At 44.7% G+C, this 27468-nt stretch overlaps 1 protein-coding gene across 8 annotated transcripts in view; it reads left to right on the plus strand.

The window, feature by feature from the left end:
* The window catches only part of ATF7IP (activating transcription factor 7 interacting protein), a 353654-nt gene that overhangs the window by 275544 nt on the left and 50642 nt on the right, over nucleotides 1-27468 (plus strand). For all 8 annotated transcript variants that reach the window (XM_033935226.1, XM_033935228.1, XM_033935229.1 and 5 more), the window contains one exon: nucleotides 18980-19070. In XM_033935226.1, the coding sequence (XP_033791117.1) occupies nucleotides 18980-19070 (91 nt within the window). The remainder of the gene's footprint in view (nucleotides 1-18979; nucleotides 19071-27468) is intronic.

Consider the following 27468-nt stretch of genomic DNA (forward strand, 5'->3'; position numbering starts at 1 on the left):
CCACTTTATCTTTGAGAGCTCACTCGACTCAGGCTCTTTCTACTTCATGGGTGGAGTCTTACACCTTTTCCCTGGAAGAAATATGTAGATCAGATACTTGGTCCTCCTTGCACATTTACCAGTTGGATGTTGCAACTTGCTTAGAGATAGCCTTTGGATTGTCAGTTCTTTGCAGCTGTTATCTGTTTCCCACCCTAATTGAGGACTGCTTTGCTACATCCCACTATTTTCTGGATTCATATGCTATTGACATGAAAGGAAATTTTGTCTTACCTGAAAAATTTTCCCTTTAGTCATAGCATATGAATTCAGAAGCCCGCTCTTGATGATTTCTGTGATTTGCTTTCTTATTTGGGTTCTCTTTGCATGTTCTAGTTTTCATATTCACATTGCTTCAACACCTTTTGTTATGTTTATTCAAATTTCTTACCAGTGAGGAAGAAGTAAGGCTTGCCTTGTTGCTATTGCTATTAGTATTTTCCTTCTGCTTTCTTACAAGAAATACTGAAGGACCAGAATATATACCATAACCCTACTTCCCACTGCCCACCAACCTAGCCAGCAGATTAACCATTTCCCTTAACTGTATCCATGATATCCTGTTTGTCTGTCTTGTCTGTTTAGATTGTAAGCTCTTTTGAGCAGGGACTGTCTTCTTTGTGATTCTGTACAGCACTGCATATGTCTGATAGCGCTGTAGAAATAATAATAATAATAGTAGTAGTAGTAGTATACCGTCCTATATAACAGAATTCAGTGCCTGTTCTCTATCTCCACCTGCTGGTAGAAGGTCACAACCTACAAGTTTCTGGATTCATATGCCTTGACTAAAGGAAAGAAAATTGTCCGGCAACATTTTTGTCTGTCAAAATGCATAAATACAATGCTGAAAACATTATTATCCCAGGACAAGCAGGCAGCATATTCTTGACTGATGGGTGACGGCACCGACGGAGCCCCGGTACGGACAATTTTAGAGTGATTGCACTCTAAGAACTTGGAAAGTTCTAGTAGGCCGCACCGCGCACGCACGAGTGCCTTCCCGCCCGACAGAGGCGCGCGGTCCCCAGTTTCTTAGTTTCCGCGGAGCTAAGAAGTCGCACTTTTCAACGGCTGTTGAAAAGTTTTTTTTCTGTTGCCTTCCCGCTCGCGAAATCTTTTTGGAAATTATATTTCCTTTTTTTCTTTTATTATTTTCTTTTAAAAAAACCAAAAAAAACAGTTTTTTTCTTTTTTCTTCATTTTGTCGGTTTTGCCCCGGCGGGGCCTACTGCCGCCATCGAGGCCTTGGCCTTCGATTTGGCAGAAGCCGTTTTTCCTTTCATGCCCCCCCAGCCAGATTTTAAAAAGTGCCAGCGGTGTGCACGGCCTATCTCTCTTACGGACCCGCACAATTGGTGCTTACAGTGCCTGGGTCCAGAGCATCAGGCTTCTACCTGCACCCGCTGTGCCACTTTGAAAAAACGTACATTAAAAAACCGACAAATCCAACAACGTTTGCTTTTCGGTGCCGATATGTCTGACCCTGCGACATCGACACTGGCATCGGCACCACCTCAGTCGGCACCCACTTCGGCGACGCCACGCGACACCACGCCGGCGTCGCAACACTCAGGTAAGCCGGCTAAGAAGCCATCTCCGTTGGAGCGTCCTCCGGTCTCAGTAGCAGCGAGTCCAATCCTGCCGACCTCGAGGCGCCCACGGAAGCGCTCCGCTCCTATTGAGGTGAGCCCCTCGACATCGTGTTCCTCATCCTCGGAGCATAGAGCGGCACCACAGGTACCGCAGAAGAAAAAGGCGGTACCGGTGCCTTCGCTAGACGAGCGGATTGCTGCTGTCCTGCAAGTGCAACTTAAGGAGCAGTTGCAACAACTCCTTCTCGCACTTTTGACACCGAGCCTTCCAGTCCCGGTCCGGTCTGAGCCACCGGTACCGACAGTGGAGCGCCCTCCTTTATCGGCATCCACTTTGTCGGTACCGGTTCACACTGCTTCCTCGACTTCGATGCCAATCTTAGCACCGGAACCGAGAGCTCAACACCAGGCGATGCAGACTTCGGTACCGACGCAGCATGTCACATCTCCTGATACCGTGTCTATGAGGTCGGGTAAGTCGGTGCGCAAAACCCGACACCTGGAACCCTCCACTCCGGAGTCTCGAGACCGTGGCTCTCAGATTCGGGACCCTGATTTGTGAGGTGACTCTGAAGAGCCCTTTCTGTCTGAGGGTGAGTGTTCCTCTGATGAAGAGGATCATCTTGTTGCTGATCCCTCTTCTAAGCAGGATTCCACATCTTTTACCTCTTTCTTAAAAGAGATGTGTGAATCTCTTTCTATTCCCTTGGAGGCTGAGTCGAAGAAATCCAAGGCATTCCTTGATGCTCTGGACTTTGACCAGCCTCCAAGGGAATTTCTCAAACTTCCTCTCCATGACATCTTAAGAGAGACTTTTTATAAAAATTTAGAGACTCCCCTGACTGTACCGGGAGCTCCTCGTAAATTGGACTCCTTATACAAGGTTATCCCTATCCCTGGTTTTGACAAACCTCAGCTCCCGCATGAGTCTCTTTTGGTAGAATCCACACTTAAGAAATCAGAGGGAGCTAGTGTGTATGCCTCAGTCCCTCCTGGCAGAGAAGGAAAAGCCATGGACAAATTTGGCAAACGTTTATATCGGAATGCCATGTTAGCCAATAGGTCAGGGAACTACGCTTTTCATTTTTCATTTTATTTAAAGCACCTCATTCAAAACATGGCTGCTTTTGAAAAGTACCTCCCTGACCGCAAGAAATCTGCATTTCATGCCTGCTCTTCTTCTCTTCTCCAGTTACGCAAGTTCCTAGTTCGGTCAATTTATGACACATTTGAATTGACTTCTAGGGCCACGGCTATGTCTGTTGCCATGCGTCGGTTGGCATGGCTCAGAGTCTCAGAGCTCGATGTAAATCATCAGGACCGCCTAGCAAATGCTCCCTGCTTGGGTGATGAGCTCTTCGGAGAGTCCATGGATTCCACTACACAAAAGCTGTCTGCCCATGAGACTCGGTGGGATACTCTCCTGAAGACTAAGAAAAAGACTCCACCTGCTCAGCCTTTTCGCCAACAATCTGCCTACCAGCGCCGCTATGCTGCCCGTCCCTTGCCACCGGCTACTCAACAGCCTAGACGTCAGCGTCGGCAACAGCGACAACCACCTAGGCCAGCCCAGCAGCAACAGGTGAAGCCTCCTCCACCACAAAAGTCTACCCAACCCTTTTGACGTGGTTCTCCAAAGCATAGCCAGTATTCCACCATCTGCCAATCTCCCTCGACCCATAGGAGGACGTCTTTCTTGTTACACCAGCCGTTGGGAGAACATCACATCGGATCAGTGGGTCCTCAACATCATCCGCCACGGCTACTCTCTCAACTTTCAGACACGTCCTGCACAAAGTCTGCCAAGAGAGTCTGCTTTGAACACCTCTCAGTCTTCTCTCCTTCTTCAGGAGGTTCAATCCCTCCTCCTCCTGAACGCCATAGAGGAAGTTCCTCTAGATTAGAAGGGGCAGGGATTCTACTCCCGTTATTTTCTGGTCCCCCAAAAAACAGGGGATCTTAGACCCATCCTAGATCTTCGCGATCTCAACAAATGCTTGGTCAAGGAGAAATTCAAGATGCTTTCTCTGGCAACTCTTTATCCTCTTCTCCATCAAAGCGACTGGCTATGCTCCCTCGATCTCAAAGAGGCATACACTCACATTCCGGTCAACCTGGCCTCCAGACAGTACCTCCGCTTCATGATCAATCATTGTCATTACCAATACAAGGTGCTGCCCTTCGGTCTTGCCTCCTCTCCAAGAGTGTTCACCAAATGTCTGATTGTGGTGGCTGCCTTTCTATGCTCTCACCACCTTCAAGTCTTTCCTTATCTGGACGATTGGTTAATCAAGGCCAATTCATCTCAAACAGTGCTCCTGGCCACCAACCAAACCATCCTGTTTCTACAGCTTCTGGGGTTCGAGATCAATCTACCCAAATCTCATCTCATCCCCACTCAGAGACTTCAATTCATTGGAGCGGTGCTGGACACAGTCCTCATGAGAGCATTCCTGCCGTCCAACCGTCTTCAAACTCTTCAATCTCTCTGTCAGCAGGTGCTTCCACAACGTTCCATCTCTGCCAAACAAATGATGATACTCTTGGGTCACATGGCCTCCACAGTTCATGTCACACCCCTCGCACGTCTTCACCTGCGCACTCCTCAATGGACCCTAGCTACCCAGTGGTCCCAAGCGACGGATCCTTGCTCACGACACATATCTGTGACATCTCTTTGTCAGTCTCTACAATGGTGGTTGATATCCTCAAATCTTTCCAGAGGTCTTCTGTTTCATCTACCTCCTCATTTATTTATTTATTTTATTTATTTATTTATTTGGATTTCTATCCCGTCCTCCCAGTAGCTCAGAACGGTCTACAATGAACATACATAGTGGAGAGTAAATAGATATATAAGTAATACAACAGGTTTAGTAATTGGATTTATAGATTTTGGAGAGAATTGAGTACAGGGAGAGTATAGCAGAAAGAGAGAAGGGGGAAATACAGTAGTTTAGTTTAAGGAAAGTTATATGCGTTTAGATACAATTTGTTGGTGGAGAGAGTAAGAGAGGGTTAGCTTGGAGTTTTGGGAGGAGAAAGGGGAATGGAGGGGGGCGTAAGGGGGGAGAAGACAGAGGAGATCTTTAGTTGAAGAGGAGGGTCTTTACCAATTTCCTGAAAGTTAATAATGAGTTCTGTTGTCTAAGTTAGGGGGGGAGTTGGTTCCAAAGGTGTGGAATGAAGTGGCTGTAGGATCGTTTGTGGGCTGTTTCTGTGAGCAGGGATCTTCCGGGGGGGGTGCATAGGCGTGTCTCTGACTTTGAGCGGAGGGTGCGAGTGGGGTTGTAGATGGGTAGCTTGGATTTTATGTAGGAGGGGGTGGTGGAATAAATTCTCTTGTGGGCAATTGTCAGGGCTTTGAAAGTACAGCGTTGGCTAATTGGGAGCCAGTGTTCAGCATGGAGTGCCGGGGAGATGGAATCGTGGTAGTTGAGGTTGTGTAGGAAGCGGATGGCTGCATTTTGGACCCGTTGGAGGCGTTTGATATTATTTTTGGTTAGTCCATTAAATAGGGAGTTACAATAATCCATTCTGGAGAGGACATATGCGTATAGGAGTTGGGCGAGGTCTGGTGTGGAGATGTAGGGTTTAATCCTTTTCAGTTGGCGAAGGTAGTAGAAGGAGGTGGAGACTACTTGGGATATGTGGGCAGATAGGGATAGGTGTCCGTCTAGGGTTACTCCCAGGCTGCGAACTTGATCTGTTGCTGTTAGTAGAGTGGAATCCCATGTTAGTGTAGGTCGTAGGTATTTGGTGTTTTTGTTTCTGATCCATAGGAGTTCGGTTTTGGAGGCGTTAAGTTGAAGCTTGTTGTTTGACATCCAAGTTTTCATGTCAGTGAGGCAGAGTTCGAGGTTGGCAATTTGGGATGGCCGGTTTTCGCCTAAGGGGAGGAGCAGTTGGATGTCATCTGCATAAGAGTGGATTTTGATTTTGTATTTTTGCGCTATATCGATGACGGGTTTGATGTAGAGGTTGAATAGAAGGGGGGATAGAAGGGCGCCTTGAGGAACACCATATTTGATAGGTTTAGGGTTAGATTTATGTGTCCCTAGTAGGACAGTTTGGGTCCTTTGGTGAAGGAAGGAGGTGATCCATTGGAGGGCTGTGTCTCTGATTCCGAGGTCGTGGAGTCTAGATGTGAGTAGGTGGTGGTCAACTGTGTCGAAGGCAGCGCTAAGGTCAAGTAGGACTAGTAGGGCGTCATTGCCTTTGTCGAGTATTGACCAGCTGTCGTCGATGATATCAAGGAGTACTGATTCTGTGCTGTGGCCTTTACGGAAGCCGGATTGGGCTGGGGATAGGGCAGCTCGTTCTTCAATGAAAGGGTGTAGGCGGTGGAGCACAAGTCGTTCAAGGAGTTTGGAGACAATTGGGAGGTTGGAGACTGGGCGATAGTTGCCAGGTTCGTTAGGATCAAGGGAGGGTTTTTTGAGAGTGGGCTTGATAATAGCTGATTTCCAGCTGAGGGGGACAGTTCCAGTAGTTAGAGAGGTGTTAATGATGGGGAGGATGGATTCTGCCATGGCGTCTCCGGCAGATAGTAGGAGGCTGGACGGGCAGGGGTCGAGGATGGTGTTGGAGGGTTTGAGTTCACTCAGGGTTTCGAGGACCTCCGCATGAGTGGTAGGATGAAATTGGGAGAGAGTGGTGGAGGGAGGGGTATATAGAATTGGCTGGAGCTGAGTGGGATTGGGTTTGGTGTTGACGTCGAGGTTATCTCGGATTTTTTGTACTTTGGACTGGAAGAAGTCCGAGACAGTTTCGCTATCGAGTTCTGTTTGGTTGGTTTGATTATTCCTTTGGGCGTTGGTGAAGAGATGGTTGGTGAGGGTGAACAGTTGTTTAGATCTAGAAGGGGCTTGTTGTAGGAGACGAGCGTAGTAGGTCTTTTTTGCTTCTAGAATGGCAGTTTTGTATGTGGTGGATATGCTTTTCCAGTGGGTTTTGGTTTCATTGTCCGGGTGTTTGGCCCAGATCCTTTCTGCTTTTCTCAGGGATCGTTTTATGGATCGGAGGTCATTTGTGTACCAGGGAGCAGGTGGTTTGTTGGTGATTATTTTGGTTGTTTTTGTCTGGACCAGGTTGTTATAGAGGGATTGGATGTTAGAGTGCCATGTGGCGGCTGCTTGGTCAATTGATAGGGGATGTTGGGTACAAGATTTATTTAGGGTGCGAATACCTGCGGCCATATCTTGAGGGTTGACTGAATTAGGGAGTTGACGTTGGGTGGGGGGGTGGGATCTTTATGTGGGGTTAGGGCAGTATCGAGTGGGAGTTCAAATTCAATGAGGTGGTGGTCTGACCATGGGACAGGTGTGGAGGTGTAAGTTTGCTGGGGCTCTGCCGTTGGGTCTCTGAGGGTGAAGAGCAAGTCTAAGATATTGCCTGCTGAGTGTGTGGGGGTGGTTATAGCTTGGTGGAATCCTAGGTCGGAGAGGGAGGAGAGGAAGTTGTCAATTTGTCCTGAGGTGTTGGGGTAGTCTGGGAAGTTAAAATCTCCTAGGATTGTCATGTGTTTGTGTGAGATGGTTAGTTCAGTGATGAATTCGAGGAGGGTTTCTAGGGTATCTGCTGGGGAGTTGGGAGTTGTCATCACCACCGACACCTCCCCTTATGCCTGGGGAGCTCATTTGAATGAATTCCAAACTCAAGGACTTTGGACAGCCCAGGAAATGAAACATCACATCAATTTCCTGGAACTCAGAGCGATGTTTTATGCCCTCAAGGCCTTCCAACATCTTCTCTTTCCTCAGGTCCTCCTGCTGTGCACAGACAATCAAGTTGCGATGTACTACATCAACAAGCAGGGTGGGACAGGCTCTCGCCTCTTGTGCCAGGAAGCCCAGAAGATTTGGGCTTGGGCCACAGATCACCAACTATTCCTGAAAGCTATCTACATTCAGGGAGAACAGAATTCCTTAGCGGACAAGCTCAGCAGAATTCTCCAGCCTCACGAGTGGACACTCTATCCTTTAACTCTTCAGTCCATCTTCGCTCAGTGGGGCACTCCTCAGATAGACCTCTTTGCAGCTCCTCACAATCACCAGCTGCCCCTATTTTGCTCCAGACTCTACTCCCCTCACCGTCTGGCAGCGGATGCATTTCTCCTCGATTGGTCCAATCTGTTCCTGTACGCTTTCCCTCCTCTGCCTCTCATGTTACGAACCTTGTTCAAGCTCAAGAGGGAACGAGCCACCATGATTCTGATTGCTCCACGGTGGCCCAGGCAACATTGGTTCTCCCTTCTACTTCAACTCAGTTCCAGGGAGCCTTTCCTTCTTCCACTGTTTCCTTCTCTGCTTACGCAACATCAGGAGACCCTTTTGCATCCCAACCTTCCGTCTCTGCACCTGACAGCTTGGTTTCTCTCAGGCTGACTTCTCATGATACTCTTTTGTCTCTGCCCATTCGTTCCATTCTGGATGCCTCCAGGAAACCGGCCACTCTGCAATGTTACCATCAGAAGTGGACACGGTTTTCTTCCTGGTGTCTTCTTCATCATCATGATCCCACTTCCCTTGCAGTGGAGACCTTATTGGATTATCTTCTTTTTTTGTCTGACTCTGGCCTCAAGTCTACTTCCATCAGAGTCCACCTCAGTGCTATTGCTGCTTTTCATGAGCCAGTTCATGGAAAACTTCTCTCGGCTCATCCCTTGGTGTCCAGATTCATGCGGGGTCTTTTCAATGTGAAACCACCTCTCAAAGCCCCTCCGGTAATCTGGGATCTCAATGTGGTTCTTTCCGCCTTAATGAAGCCTCCTTTTGAACCTTTGGCTACCGCTCCTTTCAAGTTTCTCACTTGGAAGGTACTTTTCCTTATTGCTCTTACCTCTGCCAGGAGGGTCAGTGAGCTACATGCACTAGTTGCTGATCCACCTTTTACAGTCTTTCATCATGACAAGGTGGTTCTGCGTACACATCCAAAGTTTCTCCCTAAGGTTGTCTTGGAATTCCATCTCAACCAATCCATTGTTCTGCCTGTCTTCTTTCCGAAACCTCACTCTCATTCTGGAGAACAAGCTCTGCTTACTTTGGACTGTAAGCGGGCTCTGGCTTACTATTTAGAGCGTACTAAGCCCCACAGATCAGCTCCCCAACTCTTTCTGTCCTTTGATCCGAATAAATTGGGACGTCCTGTTTCTAGAGTTCGAGCTATGGCAGCATCTGTGGCTTTCCTCCGCTCCACGCCTATTGAGGAAATCTGCAAGGCTGCTACTTGGTCCTCAGTTCATACTTTTACATCTCATTATTGTCTGGTTGCTTTCTCCAGACGGGATGGACACTTCGGCCAATCTGTTTTGCAAAATTTGTTTTCCTAATGGCCAACCTTCCCACCATCCCTCTTTTTGTTAGCTTGGAGGTCACCCATCAGTCAAGAATATGCTGCCTGCTTGTCCTGGGATAAAGCACAGTTACTTACCGTAACAGGTGTTATCCAGGGACAGCAGGCAGATATTCTTGCGTCCCACCCACCTCCCCTGGTTGGCTTCTTAGCTGGCTTATCCTAACTGGGGTCCGTGCGCCTCTGTCGGGCGGGAAGGCACTCGCGCGTGCGCGGTGCGGCCTACTAGAACTTTCCAAGTTCTTAGAGTGCACTCTAAAATTGTCCGTACCGGGGCTCCTTCAGTGCCGTCACCCATCAGTCAAGAATATCTGCCTGCTGTCCCTGGATAACACCTGTTACGGTAAGTAACTGAGCTGTATGCAATATGATAGAATGTTGAAACTTCGCTTTACAAGTTATTTGATGTTCATAAATTTGCACATATTTAGATGTTAATATCTTGTCAAGGCAGATATACCATTGCATTGTCTCCTTAATATCCAACATGCTGCAACTTAAAATAATGCAGTCTAGTACTTTTATTGTGTTACTGTCGATTTACCATGGATTGTAACGGCAACTTTAATTTAAAACCTAGATTTTGCAACCGAATAAGCTTAAGTAGATGCACAGTGAGTGGGTCCAGACAGATATGAAGCATTGTCTCTTGAGCTACTGTTGATACTATTGAATTGCCATTTTGCATGACTTGCTTGCTCATTTAATTTATGTATTTGGAAGACCTGATTTATCATCTTACACAACAGATTTCAAAGTGGTGTACAATATTAAAAAGACATGGTGGTGCCCTAAGAGCTGGGGATGATGTTGAGGGAAGGAATAGAATGTGAGGGAGAGATACAGGAAAAGATTATTTCTTTGCTTAAAGTGCAAGAGATTCACACTTTTGCCAAGAAACTGCCACAGTTTACAGAACCCTAGGTCTCAGCAATGTAAGGGACTTGCTTCCACAAGTCATCTTACACACGGGTGTATACAGGTAAAAAATAGATACAAGTTAGTACCCAGCTTTACGATATTGCAGGTATTCTCTGGGATGAACTAATAGATAATGTAATTGTCTGAGAACCTGGGAAACCGGGTTTGATTCTTTCTGTAGCTCCTAGTGTGTGTTGGGTACCATCGACTCGTGTTCAAGTTCTAGTGACTTGATGAACATCAAGTTTTCGTGGCAGAATACAGAAGTAGATTTCTGGGCTTTTCTTCTGCGCAGTATATAAATTTTATGTCGCCATTGTCGCATCAAACACAATCTTCTGCCTCCAACACTGCCCAGATGGGTGGTACACCATTGGTCTGACATCTCTGCTGAAACCTGGCTGCCTTGGGAGGCCATGCTGGTAGTAAAACTACCAACAGCATAGCTTTCAGCTTCTCAGATGCATGCAAGCCCCAGTGGCATGACAAGCCCATGTACCGTGACTGGAGAGCTCCTAGTGACTCTAGATAACTCATAACCCCATTGCCCCAGGTACAGAACTTAGATTGTAAGCGCTCTAGAAATAAAGTAACTGCATATAATGTCCACTTTGGTTGTACCACAGAAAAGTGGTATATCAAATCTATGATGCTTTATTTTAGTGCTTTTATTAAAAGCATGTATATACACATGTACTTATCTCTGTAGCAGTACTGCCTTACTGGTGGTCATTGTATTAGTGTACTCTCTAGAGCAATGTTTCTCAACTTCTTTAAGCTAAGTGCCCCCTAAGTCTAACAAATATCAACCGAGTACCCCTACCCAAGCTCCACCCCAGACCCCACCCCATAATAATAGTACTAATTGTAATGCAATTTCTTCCATCCATTTTTCAAATACACACAATATAATCTTATTAATACATAATGGTAACTACAAAATAAAAAAAACCCACAAAGCACATGGTACGGTATCATTTATAATTGGAGGGGGGTTTCAAATAGGTCAAGGCAGATGACTTTTATTATGACAGGAGTCGCCATACAACATATACCAATAATTGGAAAGATTACAATAGACTTAGCTATACATTTTGGTGGAATTCATTGTGTCATATTTATAAAATGGAAAGATCAATCGCCATACAAAAAGGGAATTATAATAATTTTAAAATGATTTGGGGAGCCATTAACAAATTCATCTGCAATGAATAGACATTTTCCTAATGAAAGTACATTTACATGTAGGGGGAGGGTAAATAATTCTTTTAAAGGTTTGATTAATAGATTGAAATATAATATATAAATAATATTTTGAATTCAATTACTTGTGGGAAGGGTGGTTGGGGGGGAATAAATTCATGTATGTAAAATCAGAATTGTATGAATATCAAGTGAAAGGAGCAAGCCTCAGGCAACTGGTGTTGGAACCGACAAGGGATCAGGCAATACTGGACCTGATACTTACCAATGGAGAAAGTGTCACAGAGGTCTCGGTGGGCGACACATTGGCCTCCAGTGACCACAACATGGTATGGTTCAATATCAGGAAAGGTTTCACTAAATCTACTACACTAACCAAAGTCCTCAAATTCAAGGACACAAATTTCAAAGAAATGGGAGACTTCGTTCACCAGGCGCTACAAAGCCAAGAAGAAACCGATAACGTGGAAGACATGTGGTTGACTTTGAAAGCAACCATACAAGAAGCAACAAACCGCTATGTAAAATCAGTAAGTAAGCGGCGAAGGAACAATAAGCCACAGTGGTTTACTGCGGAGATCTCAGACCTGATCAAGGAGAAGAAAAAAGCATTCATCTCTTACAAACAATCAGGGAAGCAGGACTCTAGAGCAGACTACCTGACCAAATCAAAAGCCGTCAAAACAGCAGTCAGGGAGGCTAAATTCCTCATGGAGGAGTCTCTAGCAAAGAACATCCAGAAGGGAGATAAATCCTTCTTCAGGTATATCAGTGATAGAAGAAAAAACTCAGACGGGATTGTACATCTTAGGAAACCAGACGGAGACTATGTGGAAAAGGATTCGGAAAAAGCCCAACTATTAAATGAATACTTCTGCTCAGTCTTTACCCGAGAAGCTTCAGGGCTTGGCCCTCAGCTACAGACAAGGGTTGGCTCAGTTGACCCGTTTAGTAACTTTGAGTTTACGCCCAGCAGTGTCTACGGTGAGCTGTCAAAGCTCAAGGTTAACAAAGCAATGGGGCCGGACAACCTGCACCCCAGGGTGCTTAGGGAGCTGAGTGATGTCTTGGCGGAGCCACTGTCCGCACTCTTCAACCTCTCCCTTAGTACAGGCAGCGTCCCGTTGGACTGGAGGACGGCTAACGTCATTCCACTCCACAAGAAAGGCTCAAAGATGGAGACAGCAAACTACAGACCAGTGAGTCTAACATCGATAGTGAGCAAACTAATGGAAACTCTAATCAAACACCAATTAGATAAGATCCTGGATGAGGAGAATCTACGGGATCCCCGACAACATGGATTTACTAAGGGGAGATCCTGCCAATCCAACCTGATCAGCTTCTTTGACTGGGTAACGGGGAAGCTGGATATTGGGGAGTCCCTGGACATCGTGTACCTGGACTTTAGCAAAGCATTCGATAGCGTACCACACCGCAGGTTACTGAGCAAGATGAGTTATATAGGATTAGGTAACACATTGACGAAATGGGTTGGGAGCTGGCTTGGAGGTAGGCTCCAAAGGGTGGTGGTGAACGGCACCCCCTCCGAAATGACGGAGGTGATTAGTGGAGTACCACAGGGCTCAGTCTTGGGCCCAATCCTATTCAACATCTTTATAAGAGACTTGGCAGAAGGGCTTCGAGGTAAAATAACATTATTCGCCGATGACGCCAAACTGAGTAATGTAGTGGGCAAATGCACAACAGACGAAGATTCAGTGCCCGACAACATGATGCACGACCTACTCCTACTGGAGCGATGGTCTAGGACATGGCAACTCAACTTCAATGCCAAAAAATGCAAAGTTATGCACATGGGCAGCCAGAATCCATGCAAGTCTTATACCCTTAATGGCGAGATCCTAGCAAAAACGGTAGCAGAACGAGACTTGGGGGTAATCGTCAGTGAGGACATGAAGTCTGCCAATCAAGTGGAGCAGGCTTCGTCCAAGGCAAGACAAATCATGGGCTGCATACGAAGGGGTTTCGTCAGTCGTAAGGCGGAAGTCATTATGCCATTGTATAGATCCATGGTGAGGCCCCACCTGGAATACTGTGTGCAATTCTGGAGGCCGCATTATCGCAAGGATGTGCTGAAACTGGAGTCGGTGCAAAGAATGGCCACCCGGATGGTCTCGGGACTCAAGGATCTACCATACGAAAAACGGCTTGACAAATTACAGCTATACTCGCTCGAGGAGCGCAGAGAGAGGGGGGGGACATGATCGAGACGTTCAAGTATCTTACGGGCCGTATCGAGGCGGAGGAAGATATCTTCTTTTTCAAGGGTCCCAAGACAACAAGAGGGCATCCGTTGAAAATCAGGGGCGGGAAACTACGAGGTGACACCAGGAAATTCTTTTTCACTGAAAGAATGGTTGATCGCTGGAATAGTCTTCCACTACAGGTGATTGAGGCCAGCAGCGTGCCTGATTTTAAGGCCAAATGGGATCGGCACATGGGATCTATTCACAGGGCAAAGGTAGGGGAGGGACATTAACCCTTTCAGGACCAAGGGACATATTTGTCCCATAACTTTAAAATCCTATAAATTTTGATTGGGATAGTCTACAGTTCTAAATTTGATATGTACGCATTCCATATGATACTGCCTTTATGTAAACAAACTGGTTCCGACATTCATTCATTAGCGTCGTTGCTAGATTGACGAGAAGATTCACTTGCCACACTGTCCATAAGCCAGAAGTGTGATTTTTTTTAAAATAAAAATAATGATATTTCACAAAAAAAAAATCAATTTTTTGGCATCTGCAAGCCCTTTTTACCATAAAAATGTCGTCAAAACCACAAAAATTGGCCTACGATCCTTATAGTCCTGAAAGGGTTAAGGTGGGCAGACTAGATGGGCCGTGGGCCCTTATCTGCCGTCTATTTCTATGTTTCTATGTTAAGATCAAAAATGAATAAAGAATTTAAAAAAAAAGGCAGATGACTTTAAAATATGCAATGTCACCTCAGTAACAACTATAGAAAAATAGACAAATATAGTGCAAAATATAGACAGCAGATATAAATTCTCAAAACGGACACATTTCCATCACTGTTTTTAAAATAAAATCATTTTTCCTACCTTTGTTTGATTTCTTGAGTCTCTGGTTACACTTCATTCTGACTCTGCATCCATATTTCTTTCTTTCTGCTTCCTGCACGCTTCCTCTCCTCGACTCCATTCCCTTCTCCAACCAACATATCTCTCTCTCCCTGTCACTCCATGAGTACAACTTTTCTTTCCCTCTCCTCCACCCCTATTGACATTATGTTTCCCTCTCTCTAACTCACTGTTCATCTGTCTTGAGAGAGATCCAGGCATCTCTCCCACCTTCTCTACTGCCACATCCAACATTTCTCCCTGTCTCAACTCCTGGAGCATGTGTAGCATTTTTCACCACTGTCCACCAGCCCCATGCTCACTTCTTCTGTCACCCTTCTCCATCACCATGCACATCTCTCCCTCCATCACTATGTCCAATATTCCTCCACCATGCATCCCCTTCAATCTGTCCCTCTGTTCCCTCTCCACTACCATACCCAACATTTCTCTTTCTCATCCTTCTCTCCCCCATGCATCTCTACCTCTCTCCTCTCTATTTCCCTCTTTCTTCCTTTCCCTATGTCTTTCCCTCTCACTCCACACCTATATCCAACAATTCTCTTTTCCTGTTCCCTCACCCATTGGCAGCATCTCTTTCCTTCCCTTCCTAACATCCAACCCGTGCAGCATCTGTCCTTCTCTTATTCTCAGCTCCAGCCCCCACTCCTCTCAGCTGGATGCGACCTCTCCCCAGTTCCCGATTCCCCCACCTACCAACTCCCCGCTGCTGTATTTTAAAATGTTTGGGCAGCCGGAGGCACAACAAAGCCAGCCTCCCGCCGTCTTCTTGCCTTCCTCAGAAGTGTTCTTTCTATAGCGGGGCAGGCGGGAGGCTGGCTTTGTTGCGCCTCTGGCTGCTTGAAGATTTAAAAATACAGCAGCAGGGAGCTGGTAGGTGGGGGAATTGAAAACTGGGGAGAAGTTGGATCCAGCTAAGAGAAGTTGGGGCTGTAGTTGGGTTGGCTTTGACGGAGGGGGACAGGCAGGAAGATGGGATCCAAGGTAGCTTAGGTGGAGACGGACGGGCAGGCTAATTTCCCAGTGGCACATACCCCCAACAAGCAGTTTGCGTACCCCCAAGGGTATGCATACTGCGTGTTGAGAAGCACTGCTCTAGAGCACATAGGTGTCTGTATTTCCTTTATAAAATTTATGCCTTTGTGGACTTTTCTCTTAGATGCCCTGCTATAAAATTGACCCATAATATCAGTCTGATAAATAAGCTTCAGTCTGTATAAATATAGTGTGTATTTTATATATAAAAGTCAAAGAATTTGTTTTAAAAATTGCTCAACTGGTGACTCCCTGTATATTTGTACTTAAGAACATAAGAATTGCCAGTGCTGGGTCAGACCAGTGGTCCATCGTGCCCAGCAGTCCGCTCACGCGGTGGCCCTCTAGTCAAAGAGCAGCACCCCAACTGAGACCAGCCCTACCTGCGCACGTTCCAGTTCAGCAGGAACTTGTCTAACTTTGTCTTGAATCTCTGAAGGGTGTTTTCCCCTATGACAGACTCTGGAAGAGCGTTCCAGTTTTCCACCACTCTCTGGGTGAAGAAGAACTTCCTTACGTTCGTACGGAATCTATCCCCTTTCCAATTTTAGAGAGTGCCCTCTCGTCCTCCCTACCTTGGAGAGGGTAAACAATCTGTCCTTATCTACTAAGTCTATTCCTTTCAGTACCTTGAACGTTTCGATCATGTCCCCTCTCAATCTCCTCTGCTCGAGGGAGAAGAGGCCCAGTTTGTCTAATCTTTCGCTGTACGGCAACTCCTCCAGCCCCTTAACCATCTTAATTGCTCTTCTCTCCACCCTTTCGAGTAGTACTGTGTCTTCCTTCATTTACGGTGATCAGTGCTGGACACAGTACTCCAGGTGAGGGCGCACCATGGCCCGGTATAGCAGCATGATAACCTTCTCCGATCTGTTCGAGATCCCCTTCTTTATCACTCCTAGCATTCTGTTAGCCCTTTTTGCTGCCACAGCACATTGTGCGGACGGCTTCATCGACTTGTCGATCAGAACTCCCAAGTCTCTTTCCTGGGAGGTCTCTCCAAGTACTGCCTCGGACATCCTGTATTCGTGCATGAGATTTTTGTTACCGACATGCATAACCTTACACTTATCCACATTGAACCTCATCTGCCATGTTGATGCCATTCCTCGAGCCTGATTATGTCATGTTGCAGATCTTCTCAATCCCCCTGTGTCTTTACTACTCTAAATAACTTTGTATCGTCCACAAATTTAATCACCTCACTCGTCGTACCTATGTCCAGATCGTTTATAAAGATTTATTATTTTGTATATATTGGTCTTCCTTTTTGCTCCCTACTTTAACTTCGGTTACCAAGTTGATCAGTGTTTCCCACTCAACAACTTGTCTGCTTGATCCGGTCTCTTCTTGGATCTTGGAACCCTGTCACTGCCTCATTCCACATGTGTTCATAATGATTTGTAACAACCTGACTCTAGGCTTGGTTCCATCTGCCTGGAAACATTCACTTGAGCGTCCATTGCTAAAAATACCTTGCTTGACCCTGAATCTCCCTCAAGTTATTCTATTTCAAACCTTCCATTTCTCTTGAAGCTGACAGAACAAATTGTTCTCAAACAATGTTCAGATTTTGTTGAACAAAAACATCTTTCATCCTTGCCAATCAGGGTTTTGTTCTAATCACAGCTGTGAGACCATTTTAGTTTCATTGCTGAACTTTCTTCAGTCCACTCTCAATAAAAATAACATTGGTTTTCTGGTTTCTTTAGGCCTTACTAGTGTATTTTATCTTGTTCATTTTGTTCTTCTCTCACGACTTGAGGCTGCTGAAGTGACTGGGTGTGTTCTCTTGATTTATCTCTTTCTTTATCGTTCTTTTCAGGAATCTTCCTTTAATTCTTAGTCTGGTGATTTTCCTTTCACTTGTGATGTCCCTCAGGGCTCAGTTCTTGCCCCTCTGCTCTTTAATATCTTTCTTAGCACTTTAGCTCTCTCAGTTCAGGAACAAGGTACTCAAGCCTTTTTTTTTTTTTTAAATGTGGATGACATTTTATTAATTCATGAGACAAACCCCTCTTCTCTGGACATTTCATCTTTTACCTACTCTGCATTTGATCTGTTCCCCAATACCAGTTCCACAGATTGCAGACCATTCAGAATACAGCTATTTGTTTTCTCTCTCATACCTTCCCTTTTTATCCCCCTTCCATCTACATCTGCCAACTCTTCCCCTGAAGTAACCCCCCACCCCATCTAAAACAAGAAGGTTCACCTATTTGCAGGAGTGGAGCAGGCAAAACAACTTCAGTGAGGTTTCCCCGTGGTGAGTCCTCCGTGCTAGGTGGCCCAAGAGAATTGGCATCAAGGCATCCATGGGGTTATGACTCTAGGAGCTGCATTGTACGGCCTGCCTGATGCATGGTGGTGTGTTTCTGCATGTGCTCATGATTGTCCAACTGTTGCCCTCCAAACTTCTTGTTTTGGAGAGGACAGAACAGAAGCCAGCCGGCCAACCTTGAGCATGTCACCCCCACCTCCTCCTATTGGAATCTTACTCAGGTTGTGACCCTAGATTGAAAAGCTCTGACTTAAATCTAATTTTGTATCTTAAGTTCAAGGCAAGATTGAAGTCCTACTTCTTTATACATATTTATTAAGATTTATAAGATTTCCTTGATGTGATTGTATTTTCCAGATATTTATTCATAAGTAATTAAGGTGGAGGTGATTTCATGTTAAGTAGTCTACAGGGTTGAAATGGTGATTTTGGGAAGACAGTATGCAGTTATTTATGATTGTGGATGGAACCTTCTTGTCAGACAATAAGTGTTTGTTGAAGTATGGATGATATGATTATGTTGCTTGTGATTGTTGTGTATTGAAAGACTGATTATTAAATCTGTAATTAAACTTTATCAAAATTTTCCTTTGGTATACCAAGAGCTTATGAGGGAGTCTATAGGATGCTACCACTCCCTTTACTGGATACTCCTCCACAGTGTCTTTAGTCGCCTTAAAATATATAGCTCCTCCCTAGGGGGAAGTGATACAGAAGGGGAGGAGTCAGGGAAGCAGCTGCCAGGGAGTATGAGAGGCAAGGCCAGAGCTGGGTTAAGGAGGCCCAGGTGACTATAACCACTAGATAACTCTGCTTGGCTGAGGTAAGCCAACCTCTTTTGCTGTGAATCTTGTTCTGAGGCCTGGCTGCGGCCAGACCATATTACCTGACTGAAGAAAGACTGTGTTTGGGGCATGGCAATCACAAGCCATGTCTGTGTCTTTGGTCCTGTCAGCCATAGGCTCATCTCGGAACTTTTCTTTGTATTGTCACCCTTATGAAGTAACAGGATTGAGAGTTTTTGAGTTAATAAGAGTTTCTTTACTACTTATGAATACATCTGGCTGTTTTTGCACAGGCTACATCCAACACTTGCAACTGAAATATTGGAACAGAAATCTTACTCATTAGTTTGCTTATGTCACTAGTCCATCACATATGTTGACATAAAGAAAATTAAGTGTTTAAGTGCAACATTGTTTATATTACAGTATTGGTATTTAACTTTTTTCCTGGAAGGTTTATAATGATAAGCAGGGTAGAACATGTCCCTTTGAAAGTATGATTTGAATCTAACTTTCAGCACATGATTCTTTCCACTAGTCACTCCCACTCTTAATATTTTATTAAAAATCAGTGCCTGTCTTCTGCTGTGCTCCTTAAAGTTGCTTTTGCCAAATGGTGAGCTTTATCTTTCAGAGTACAAAGGCTGCTGCTGGTGGTGATTCAGTTGGTGTCATTGACCTTACACTGGATGATGAAGATGATGGTGCTTCACAAAATAGGGCAGGTAAGATCTCAACATGCAGCAATGTTAATGAAAACATAAAAATAATCTGTAAAACATAGATTATGGTGTCAGTTAAGGTCCATGTGTTTATCCGAGGACAAAGGCAGCATATTTTAACATGGGTGACATCATCCAAGGAGCTAGAGCCTATTGCGGACAGTGCAAAAGTGTACTGTCATTTTAAAAATCTCGAGATTGCCCGTACTGCGCATGTGCGAGTGCCTTCCTGCCCAACATTGACTCGCAGGACCTTCAGTTCTTAATTTTTCATAGAGAAGCTGTTAGTAACATAGTAAATGACAGCAGATAAAGACCTGAATGGTCTTATCCAACCGTACACGTGCTATAAATTAATGATTTAATTTAAATGATCCTTTTTCTTAGGTATTTCTTTGTCCGGTAGTGTACTTAGGTTCCATCTACTGGAGTCTCTGTCAAAGCTCACTCTAGCCCATCTAAACCATCCCAGTCATCAAAGCCTTCCCAGCCCATTTTCAACTGAATACCCATATACGGGACACAGACTGTGCAAGTCTGCCCTGTACTTGCCTTAGTTCTTTAATATAAACCCATTATTTTCTGATTAGAGATCCTCTGTGTTCATCCCATGCTTTTTTGTACTCTGTCACCGTTTTCCTCTTCACCACCTCCCTTGGAGCACATTCCAGGCATCCACCCTCTCTGTAAAGAAGTATTTCATAACATTACTTTTGAGTCTACTACTCCTCAATTGCTATACACCTCAACCTGTTCTCAGAGTTTCTCTAGCATGTGTATTTTCTATGTTCTTTTAGTCATAATTTTCTGTTTTTTGATAAATCCCTTTCATTTCAAATCACGTTCCAATCAAAAATTTCAGTTTTGATTAATTTTTGAATTTGGGCCTAAGGACCCTTTTCAGCCTTTTTTTAGGCCGGCAGTGTCTTTTTTTTTTTTTTTTTGGTATATCATCTACTTCAGGGGAGGAGCCAACGCTGCACAGCTTCAGAAGATCCAGCTTGCCTGAGTTCGGGGCAGGCAGGTGAAGTCAGGCAGAGGAGGGAGAGAGGAGAAAAATCCACTGAAGAAGGCACGAGGGAGCAGAGAGAAGGCAGAGGGTGAGGGGCTGAAGCGAGAGGTAGCTCTGTCCACTCTCTGACATCACCCAAAGCAGGCTCGAAACTCCCCCTTAAAAGGGGAGGAGCCAACACTGCACAGCTTCAGAAGATCCAGCTTGCCAGCTTGCCTGAGTTTGGGGCAGACAGGTGAAGACGGGCAGAGAGAGAGAGAGGACACTAGCAGCAGGCAGAGGGAGAGAGTGTTCCCTCTAAGCTGAGCAGGTGTCCTCCAGCTGCATTGCTACCACTAGGGGGTGGAATATTTTCAGTCGCTAAGGACAGGTATGTTCCCTGGAGTCCTGCAGAACTTGCCTGTCCCTCACAATTGAAAAATGTGACAGTAAAACAGCACCCTCTATTGGTGAGACTGTGGGTGGAGGACTCCTGCTCAGCTTAGAGGGAACAGTGGAGAGGACACCAGCAGCAGGCAGAGAGAGAGGGCGAGAGAGAGGACACTAGCACCAGGCAGAGAGAGAGAGAGAGAGAGGACACCACCAGAGAGAGAGAGTGAACAACAATGGAAGCAGAGGGAAACCAGAAGATGAGCTTTCCAGTGTTCTGCACAGACTGTCATATGTATGACTACCTCCCCTCGGGGAGACAGTCATATGTATGCGGTCGGTGCCAGGAGCTGGAAAGCTTGAAGAAGGAAGTAAAGCGACTAGAGAACAAGATACAGGAGCTAGAAGGACTTCACACTACAGAGGACCCAATCAGGACAGCTATAGACTTCATGAATGAGAGACACACTGAGGAGGAGGTCAGGGAACTCGAGAAATTCATTGAGGAAGCCTACAGGAGGAGAGTGGAAGAAAACGAACTTCAGATGAACAATGAAGTTACACCAACGCCAACATGGAATGGAGAACAAGAAGCAGATGACCTCATAGAAGACACGCACAGAGGAACATCGCACGAGGGGGAGAAAATGGGTAGTCGGTGCCCAGGAGAGGAAGCAGCGAAGCACACAGAGGACATTGACCTAAGACCGAAGTGAAACCTAAAGAAGGAAAAGTCAGCAATCCTAGTGGGAGACTTGATCCTGAGGCATGTGGACAGCCACATAGCAGGAGGGAGCGAGGATCGACTGGTGACTTGCCTCCCAGGAGCGAGAACCAAGGACATCGTGGACAAAATTGGAAAGATCCTGGAAGGAGCGGAGATGGAAGAGACCACAGTACTGATTCACATCTGGACGAATGATGTCAGCAGGAGAGACTACAGAAGAAGCAGACTGATAGAACAGTTCAAGATTCTGGGAAAGAAGCTGAAGATGAGGACCCAGAAGATAGCGTTCTCAGAGTTCCTGCCAGCACCGAGGGCAGATGTGATTGTAGGAGGAACTACAATCAATAAATGCGTGGATGAGGAGATGGTGTGAGGAAGAAGGGTTCCACTTCATGAGGAACTGGACAGCGTTCTGGGGCAAGAGCAAGCTCTACAGGAGAGATGGACTGCATCTGAGCGCGGTGGGAACAAGACTTCTAGCAAACCATGTCAGGAGAGGAATAGAACAGGCTTTAAACTAAGAAGAAGGGGAAAGCCGACAGTCGGCCAAGTGTCGACGATTCGGAAGAAGGTATCCCATGAAGATACCGAGGGGAAAAAAGGCTGGGAGGAAACAATGGACAAATTACAGGAGTCAACTAACCCAGAAGAGGAGGTTAGAAGGATTGTAGCAAAAGAGAAGAAACTAAAGACCGAAGCACAGGGAAAGGAAATGAAAACAAGAAAATACCAGGATCTAAATTGCATATATACTAATGCAAGGAGCCTAAGAAACAAAATGGGGGAATTAGAAGCCATGGCCAATGCAGAGGACATAAACATCATTGGAGTCTCTGAAACGTGGTGGAATGAAGAAAACAAATGGGATACAGCACTGCCGGGGTACAAGCTCTATCGGGAGGTGGAATAGCCCTATACATAAAAGGGCATAAAATCAACAAAAATGGACACAGCAGAGATGACCAACAAGCTGGAATCGCCATGGGTTAAAATACTGGGAAGGAAGGGCCAGAAATAACGATGGGCCTATACTATCGTCCACCCGGGCAAACCGGAGATATCGATGAAGAAATGGAAGCCGAGATGAAGCGAGAATGCAAAAGTGGTAACACAGTTATTATGGGAGACTTCAACTACCCCGGAATAGACTGGAGTCTTGGAAGCTCAAAATGCGCTAGGGAGACAGAATTCCTGGAGGCTATACAAGATTGTTTCATGGAGCAGCTTGTTAGAGAACCAACGAGAGGAAATGCCACTTTGGATCTAATCCTAAATGGGTTAAGGGGACCTGCAAAGGAAGGAGAGGTAGTGGGACCATTGGGAAACAGCGATCATAACATGATCAAGTTCAAGGTTGAGGTAGGAATACCGAAAGGAAAAAGAACCATAGCGACAACTTTCAACTTCAGGAAAAGAAACTATGAAGCAATGAGGAATGGTAAGGAAGAAACTTAGGAACACTTCCAAAAAATGGCAAATGGTAGAACATGCCTGGTCTTTTCTCAAGAACACTGTGAGCGAGGCACAAAATCTGTATATCCCCAGATTCAGAAAGGGGTGCTCGGGCCGCAGCTATTTAATATATTCATAAATGATCTAGAAACAGGGACGAAGTGTGAGATGATAAAATTTGCAGATGACACCAAACTATTTAGTGGAGCTCGGACTAAAGAGGACTGCAAAGAATTTCAAAGGGACTTGAACAAACTAGGGGAATGGGCGACGAGATGGCAGATGAAGTTCAACATTGAGAAATGTAAAGTATTACATGTGGGAAACGGAAACCCGAGGTATAACTATACGATGGGAGGGATGTTATTGAATGAGAGTACCCAAGAAAGACAATGAAGCTGACGGCACAGTGCGCAGCGGCCGCTAAGAGAGCGAATAGAATGCTAGGTATAATCAAGAAGGGTATTATAACCAGAACGAAAGAAGTTATCCCGCCATTGTATCAGGCGGTGGTGCGTCCGTATTTGGAATATTGCATCCAATATTGGTCGCCGTACCTTAAGAAGGATATGGCGATACTTGAGAGGGTTCAGAGGAGAGCGACACGTCTGATAAAAGGTTTGGAAAACCTTTCATACGCTGAGAGATTGGGAAAACTGGGACTCTTTTCCCTGGAGAAGAGGAGACTTAGGGATATGATAGAGACTTACAAGATCATGAAGGGCATAGAGAGAGTAGAGAAGGACAGATTCTTCAAACTTTCAAAAAATAAAAGAACAAGAGGGCATTCGGAAAAGTTGAAAGGGGACAGATTCAAAACGAATGCTAGGAAGTTCTTCTTTACCCAACGTGTGGTGGACACTTGGAATGCGCTTCCAGAGGGCGTAATAGGGCAAATTACTGGGTTTCAAGAAAGGATTGGACAATTTCCTGCTAGAAAAGGGGATAGAGGGGTATAGATAGAGGATTACTGCACAGGTCCTGGAGCTGTTGGGCCGCCGCGTGAGCGGACTGCTGGGCGCGATGGACCTCAGGCATTGCTTATGTTCAGTGGTTCCCAACCCTGTCCTGTAGGACCACTAGGCCAATCGGGTTTTCAGGCTAGCCCTAATGAATATGCATGGAGCAGATTTGCATGTCTGTCACTTCCCTCCTTCCCCTCACTTGCCCTTTCTCCCCATTGTTCCCACATCCCTTAAGTTAACTCAACTTGTATGTCAACTCAACTTGTACTCCACTAATCTTCTGTAAACCGCATAGAACTTAACGGTATTGTGGTATATAAACTGTTATTATTATTATTATTATTATTATTATTAAAGCACTGTTGCAGAAGAAAATAGCTGGGATGTTGTAGTCATATACTATGCAAATTACTGCACCGACACACCCAGTCTCAGCCCAGTCCAAGCAGTGCTCTTGAACTTCAGCAGTTCAAGAAGACACCAGTCTTCTTTCACAGAGCACACCTCATCTCAACATTCATCTCGACAACCATCTTAAAGTTCTACATCTGTAAGGGCTGACATAGAGAAGTATGACTGAGACCTGTCACCATGCTCTTCTGGCGACTACACTGACTTGTCTGCAGATGAGTCCTATGGAATTCCTTCTGATCCATCTCCTCCATCTCTTAAATCGACTCCAGAAAGCCTTCCAATTACATGGAATGCGAGTCAGAACCTCGAGCAGAGCTCATGGGTGCTCTTGACTACAAGCAGTGGCCTAAGGACTATGTAAAGATTCCTACACAATTGTATGAAGGAAACCTTATGATTCAAAAACTGGGACTCTCCACTTTCTGTCCCAGTGGCTGCAGAAAAATTGAATGCTCTTCTACAGAATCTAGTTATCCCAGGTTTCGACAAACTACAGATAACACCACCAATCCCTCATTGTGGAATCTGCCTTAATGCAACAGCGATTATTTTGTTCTTAAAACCTATGCAAGCACTCTACAAGCAGAGGGCAGACACTACATAAACTTGGCCGCAGAGTGTTCCAAGGCTCCATGATGGCAAACAGAATATTAAACTATTTGTTTCTTTCCTACTTTTTGATTGTATTTCTTAACCTTTTTTTTCCCTATTGGCACTGTATTTATTATGTTAAGTCTGTGCCTTTTATGTTGTACTACCCTAATTGTCTTAATCTTTTTACTTTGTACATGACATTTTATGTGAAATCACTCATCCAAAAACTGTTATCTTTTGACCATAACAAACCGTCAGAACATCTCCATGACTACCAACATCTGACCAACAATCTCCTAAAGACTAGAAAGTACATGGTATGTTCCACCTTTTATGCTTTTTGACATATTTTCTCATAACTTGGCAGTATCTATTGTCATGAGAATTTCAGACCTAGATACCAATGTACTAGATTGACACTCCGACATACCCTGTGTAGGAGATGATCTTTTTGGAGACCATATAGAGGAAGCAACTCAAAAGGACCAAAAGACACATTGATTGCTTGACCACTTTCTTTTCCTCCAACTCAAACCAGTCCAAGCACCAGGGAGGTATTCTACTGCCTCCAGACATTCCACTTATGCCAAGTGGAAGTGTAGCTAGCCTTCTACATCTATTTGCTATTCAAATCAAAGGTGACTGAGGCAGCAGAGGATTCAGTCACAACCTCAATCTAAACAGCAGCAGTCTTTTTGGATTACAGGACTGGAGGCAACATGGATGTACTAGAGGTAGGTCTTGTCAGACAAATCTGATAAATTTCTTTGATTGGGTTACCAGAGAATTGGATAGAGGATGTGCACTAAATGTGGTGTATTTAGATTTTAGCAAAGCCTTTGACAGTGTTCCACACAGACGTCTGATAAATAAACTGAGTGCCCTTGGGATGGGTCCCAAAGTGACGGGCTGGATCAGTAACTGGTTGAGTAGAAGGCGACAGAGGGTAGAAATAAATGGAGATCGCTCTGAGGAAAGGAATGTTACCAGTGGTGTGCCTCAAGGTTCTGTTCTTGGACCTGTTCTTTTTAACATTTTTATAAATGATATTGCTGAAGGGTTGTCAGGTAAGATTTGCCTCTTTGCGGATGATAACAAAATCTGCAATAGAGTAGGCATTTCAGATGACGTGAATAACATGAAGAAAGACATGGCGAAGCTTGAAGAATGGTCTGAAATTTGGCAGTCAAAATTTAATGCTAAGGAATGCATTTGGACTGCAGAAACCTGAGGGAAGGGTACAGTTTAGGAGGTGAAGAACTTATATGCACAATGGAAGAGCGGGACTTGAGTGTGATTGTATGTGATTATCTTAAGGTGGCCAAATAATCCTGCTTACCCGATGCCATTGTACAGTCAGATTAACACTTTTGATGTGATTCACGATGTTTTTGATAGCTTATACCGCTGCAATTAGCCTGTCTCTACGGAGCTAATCATTCGCCCGACCATCTTGTTACGTCTCCAAGCCACGCAGGAACAGGGTCAGGAAGTGTTAAAAGAACAAATATGGAGCTGGCAACCCCCTCAAAGATTCCATTACCAATGGAAGAAAATGAGAACAGGGATATTTTAGAAGAGCTACAGCAGATAAAAGAAATGGTATTGGAAAATGCAAAGAATATACAAAAAGTTAAAGAGGAGGTTACGAGTCTTACAAAGAGAATGCAATTAGTTGATATCAAAGTAGATCAACTAGAGAAATGTGCTGAACAAACGGAGGCAGAAATGTTACATTACAAAATGGATTATAAGGAGATAGACATACTAAAGAGAGATCTTGAAGACTTATCTAACCGAGAAAGGAGGAATAATTTAAGAATTATTGGGCTACCGGAAAGGGTAGAAAAAAATGATCCAATATCCTTTCTTGAACATTTTTTTGCCAAAAATTCTGCCGCTTCAAACTAAATTCCCACTGGAGTTAGGGCACAAAGGGTCCCGGCAAGAAGGACAAATAGTCAAAAAGGTCCGCGTCCATTAATTTTTAAACTGCTCCGATACCAACATGTTACAGAAATTGTTAAACTGGCAAAGGAAAACAAGAACCTTAGATGCCAGGATTCAAAGATTCACATTGTGCCGGATTTTGCAAAGGCGATAGCATACAAATAGAAACAGCTATTAGAGCCCACAATTAAGATAGCAGGTATACGCATATTAGATGATGTTATTTCTAATGGTAAGCTGCTTGATTTTTCACAGTTGCAACATAAATATGATCTTAATAAATCACAAAGTTATAGATGGTTGCAACTGAAGCAGGCCATTCAGGTGGGGTTCCCTGAATGGAAAAATCTTAACGATCAATATAGTTTAGAATTCTTGTGCTTTCAGGTGGACATCCTGGGACACCAGGCCGCACAGTGGTATAAATTGATATCTGGATTTGTGAATAAAAAACCAAGAACTGGTCTTAGGGATATTTGGAGCATTGAGATAAAGCATCAAATTACTGCATCTCAATGGCCACGAATTTGGTCTTGGAGGATGAGTTGTACAATGTCAGCATCTATGAGACAAACTTGTCTTTTTCTGTCACAACGAGCTTTCTGGACCCCTGTTCATTTACAAAAGTTAGATAGCTCTAAGTCAAATAGATGTTGGCATTGTCATCTCGAAGCAGGGACTTTAGATTATTTATTGTTCTATTGTCCATTCATTTTGGCTTTTTGGAAATCGATTTGGGGCCAAATAAATTTTGTTGGAAAATCCTGTAGCTTTATCCTATGATACTATATTATTTGGAATGTCAATGAGGAAGAAAAGTCAAATTTCTGCAAAGAATAATAAGCTATTACTTATTATGACAGGAGTTGCCATTCTGCAGATTACATTTAATTGGAAAAACTGGAATAGATTAAATTA

The sequence above is a fragment of the Geotrypetes seraphini genome, chromosome 2, assembly GCF_902459505.1.
Source record: "Geotrypetes seraphini chromosome 2, aGeoSer1.1, whole genome shotgun sequence".
Taxonomy (NCBI): Eukaryota; Metazoa; Chordata; class Amphibia; order Gymnophiona; family Dermophiidae; genus Geotrypetes; species Geotrypetes seraphini.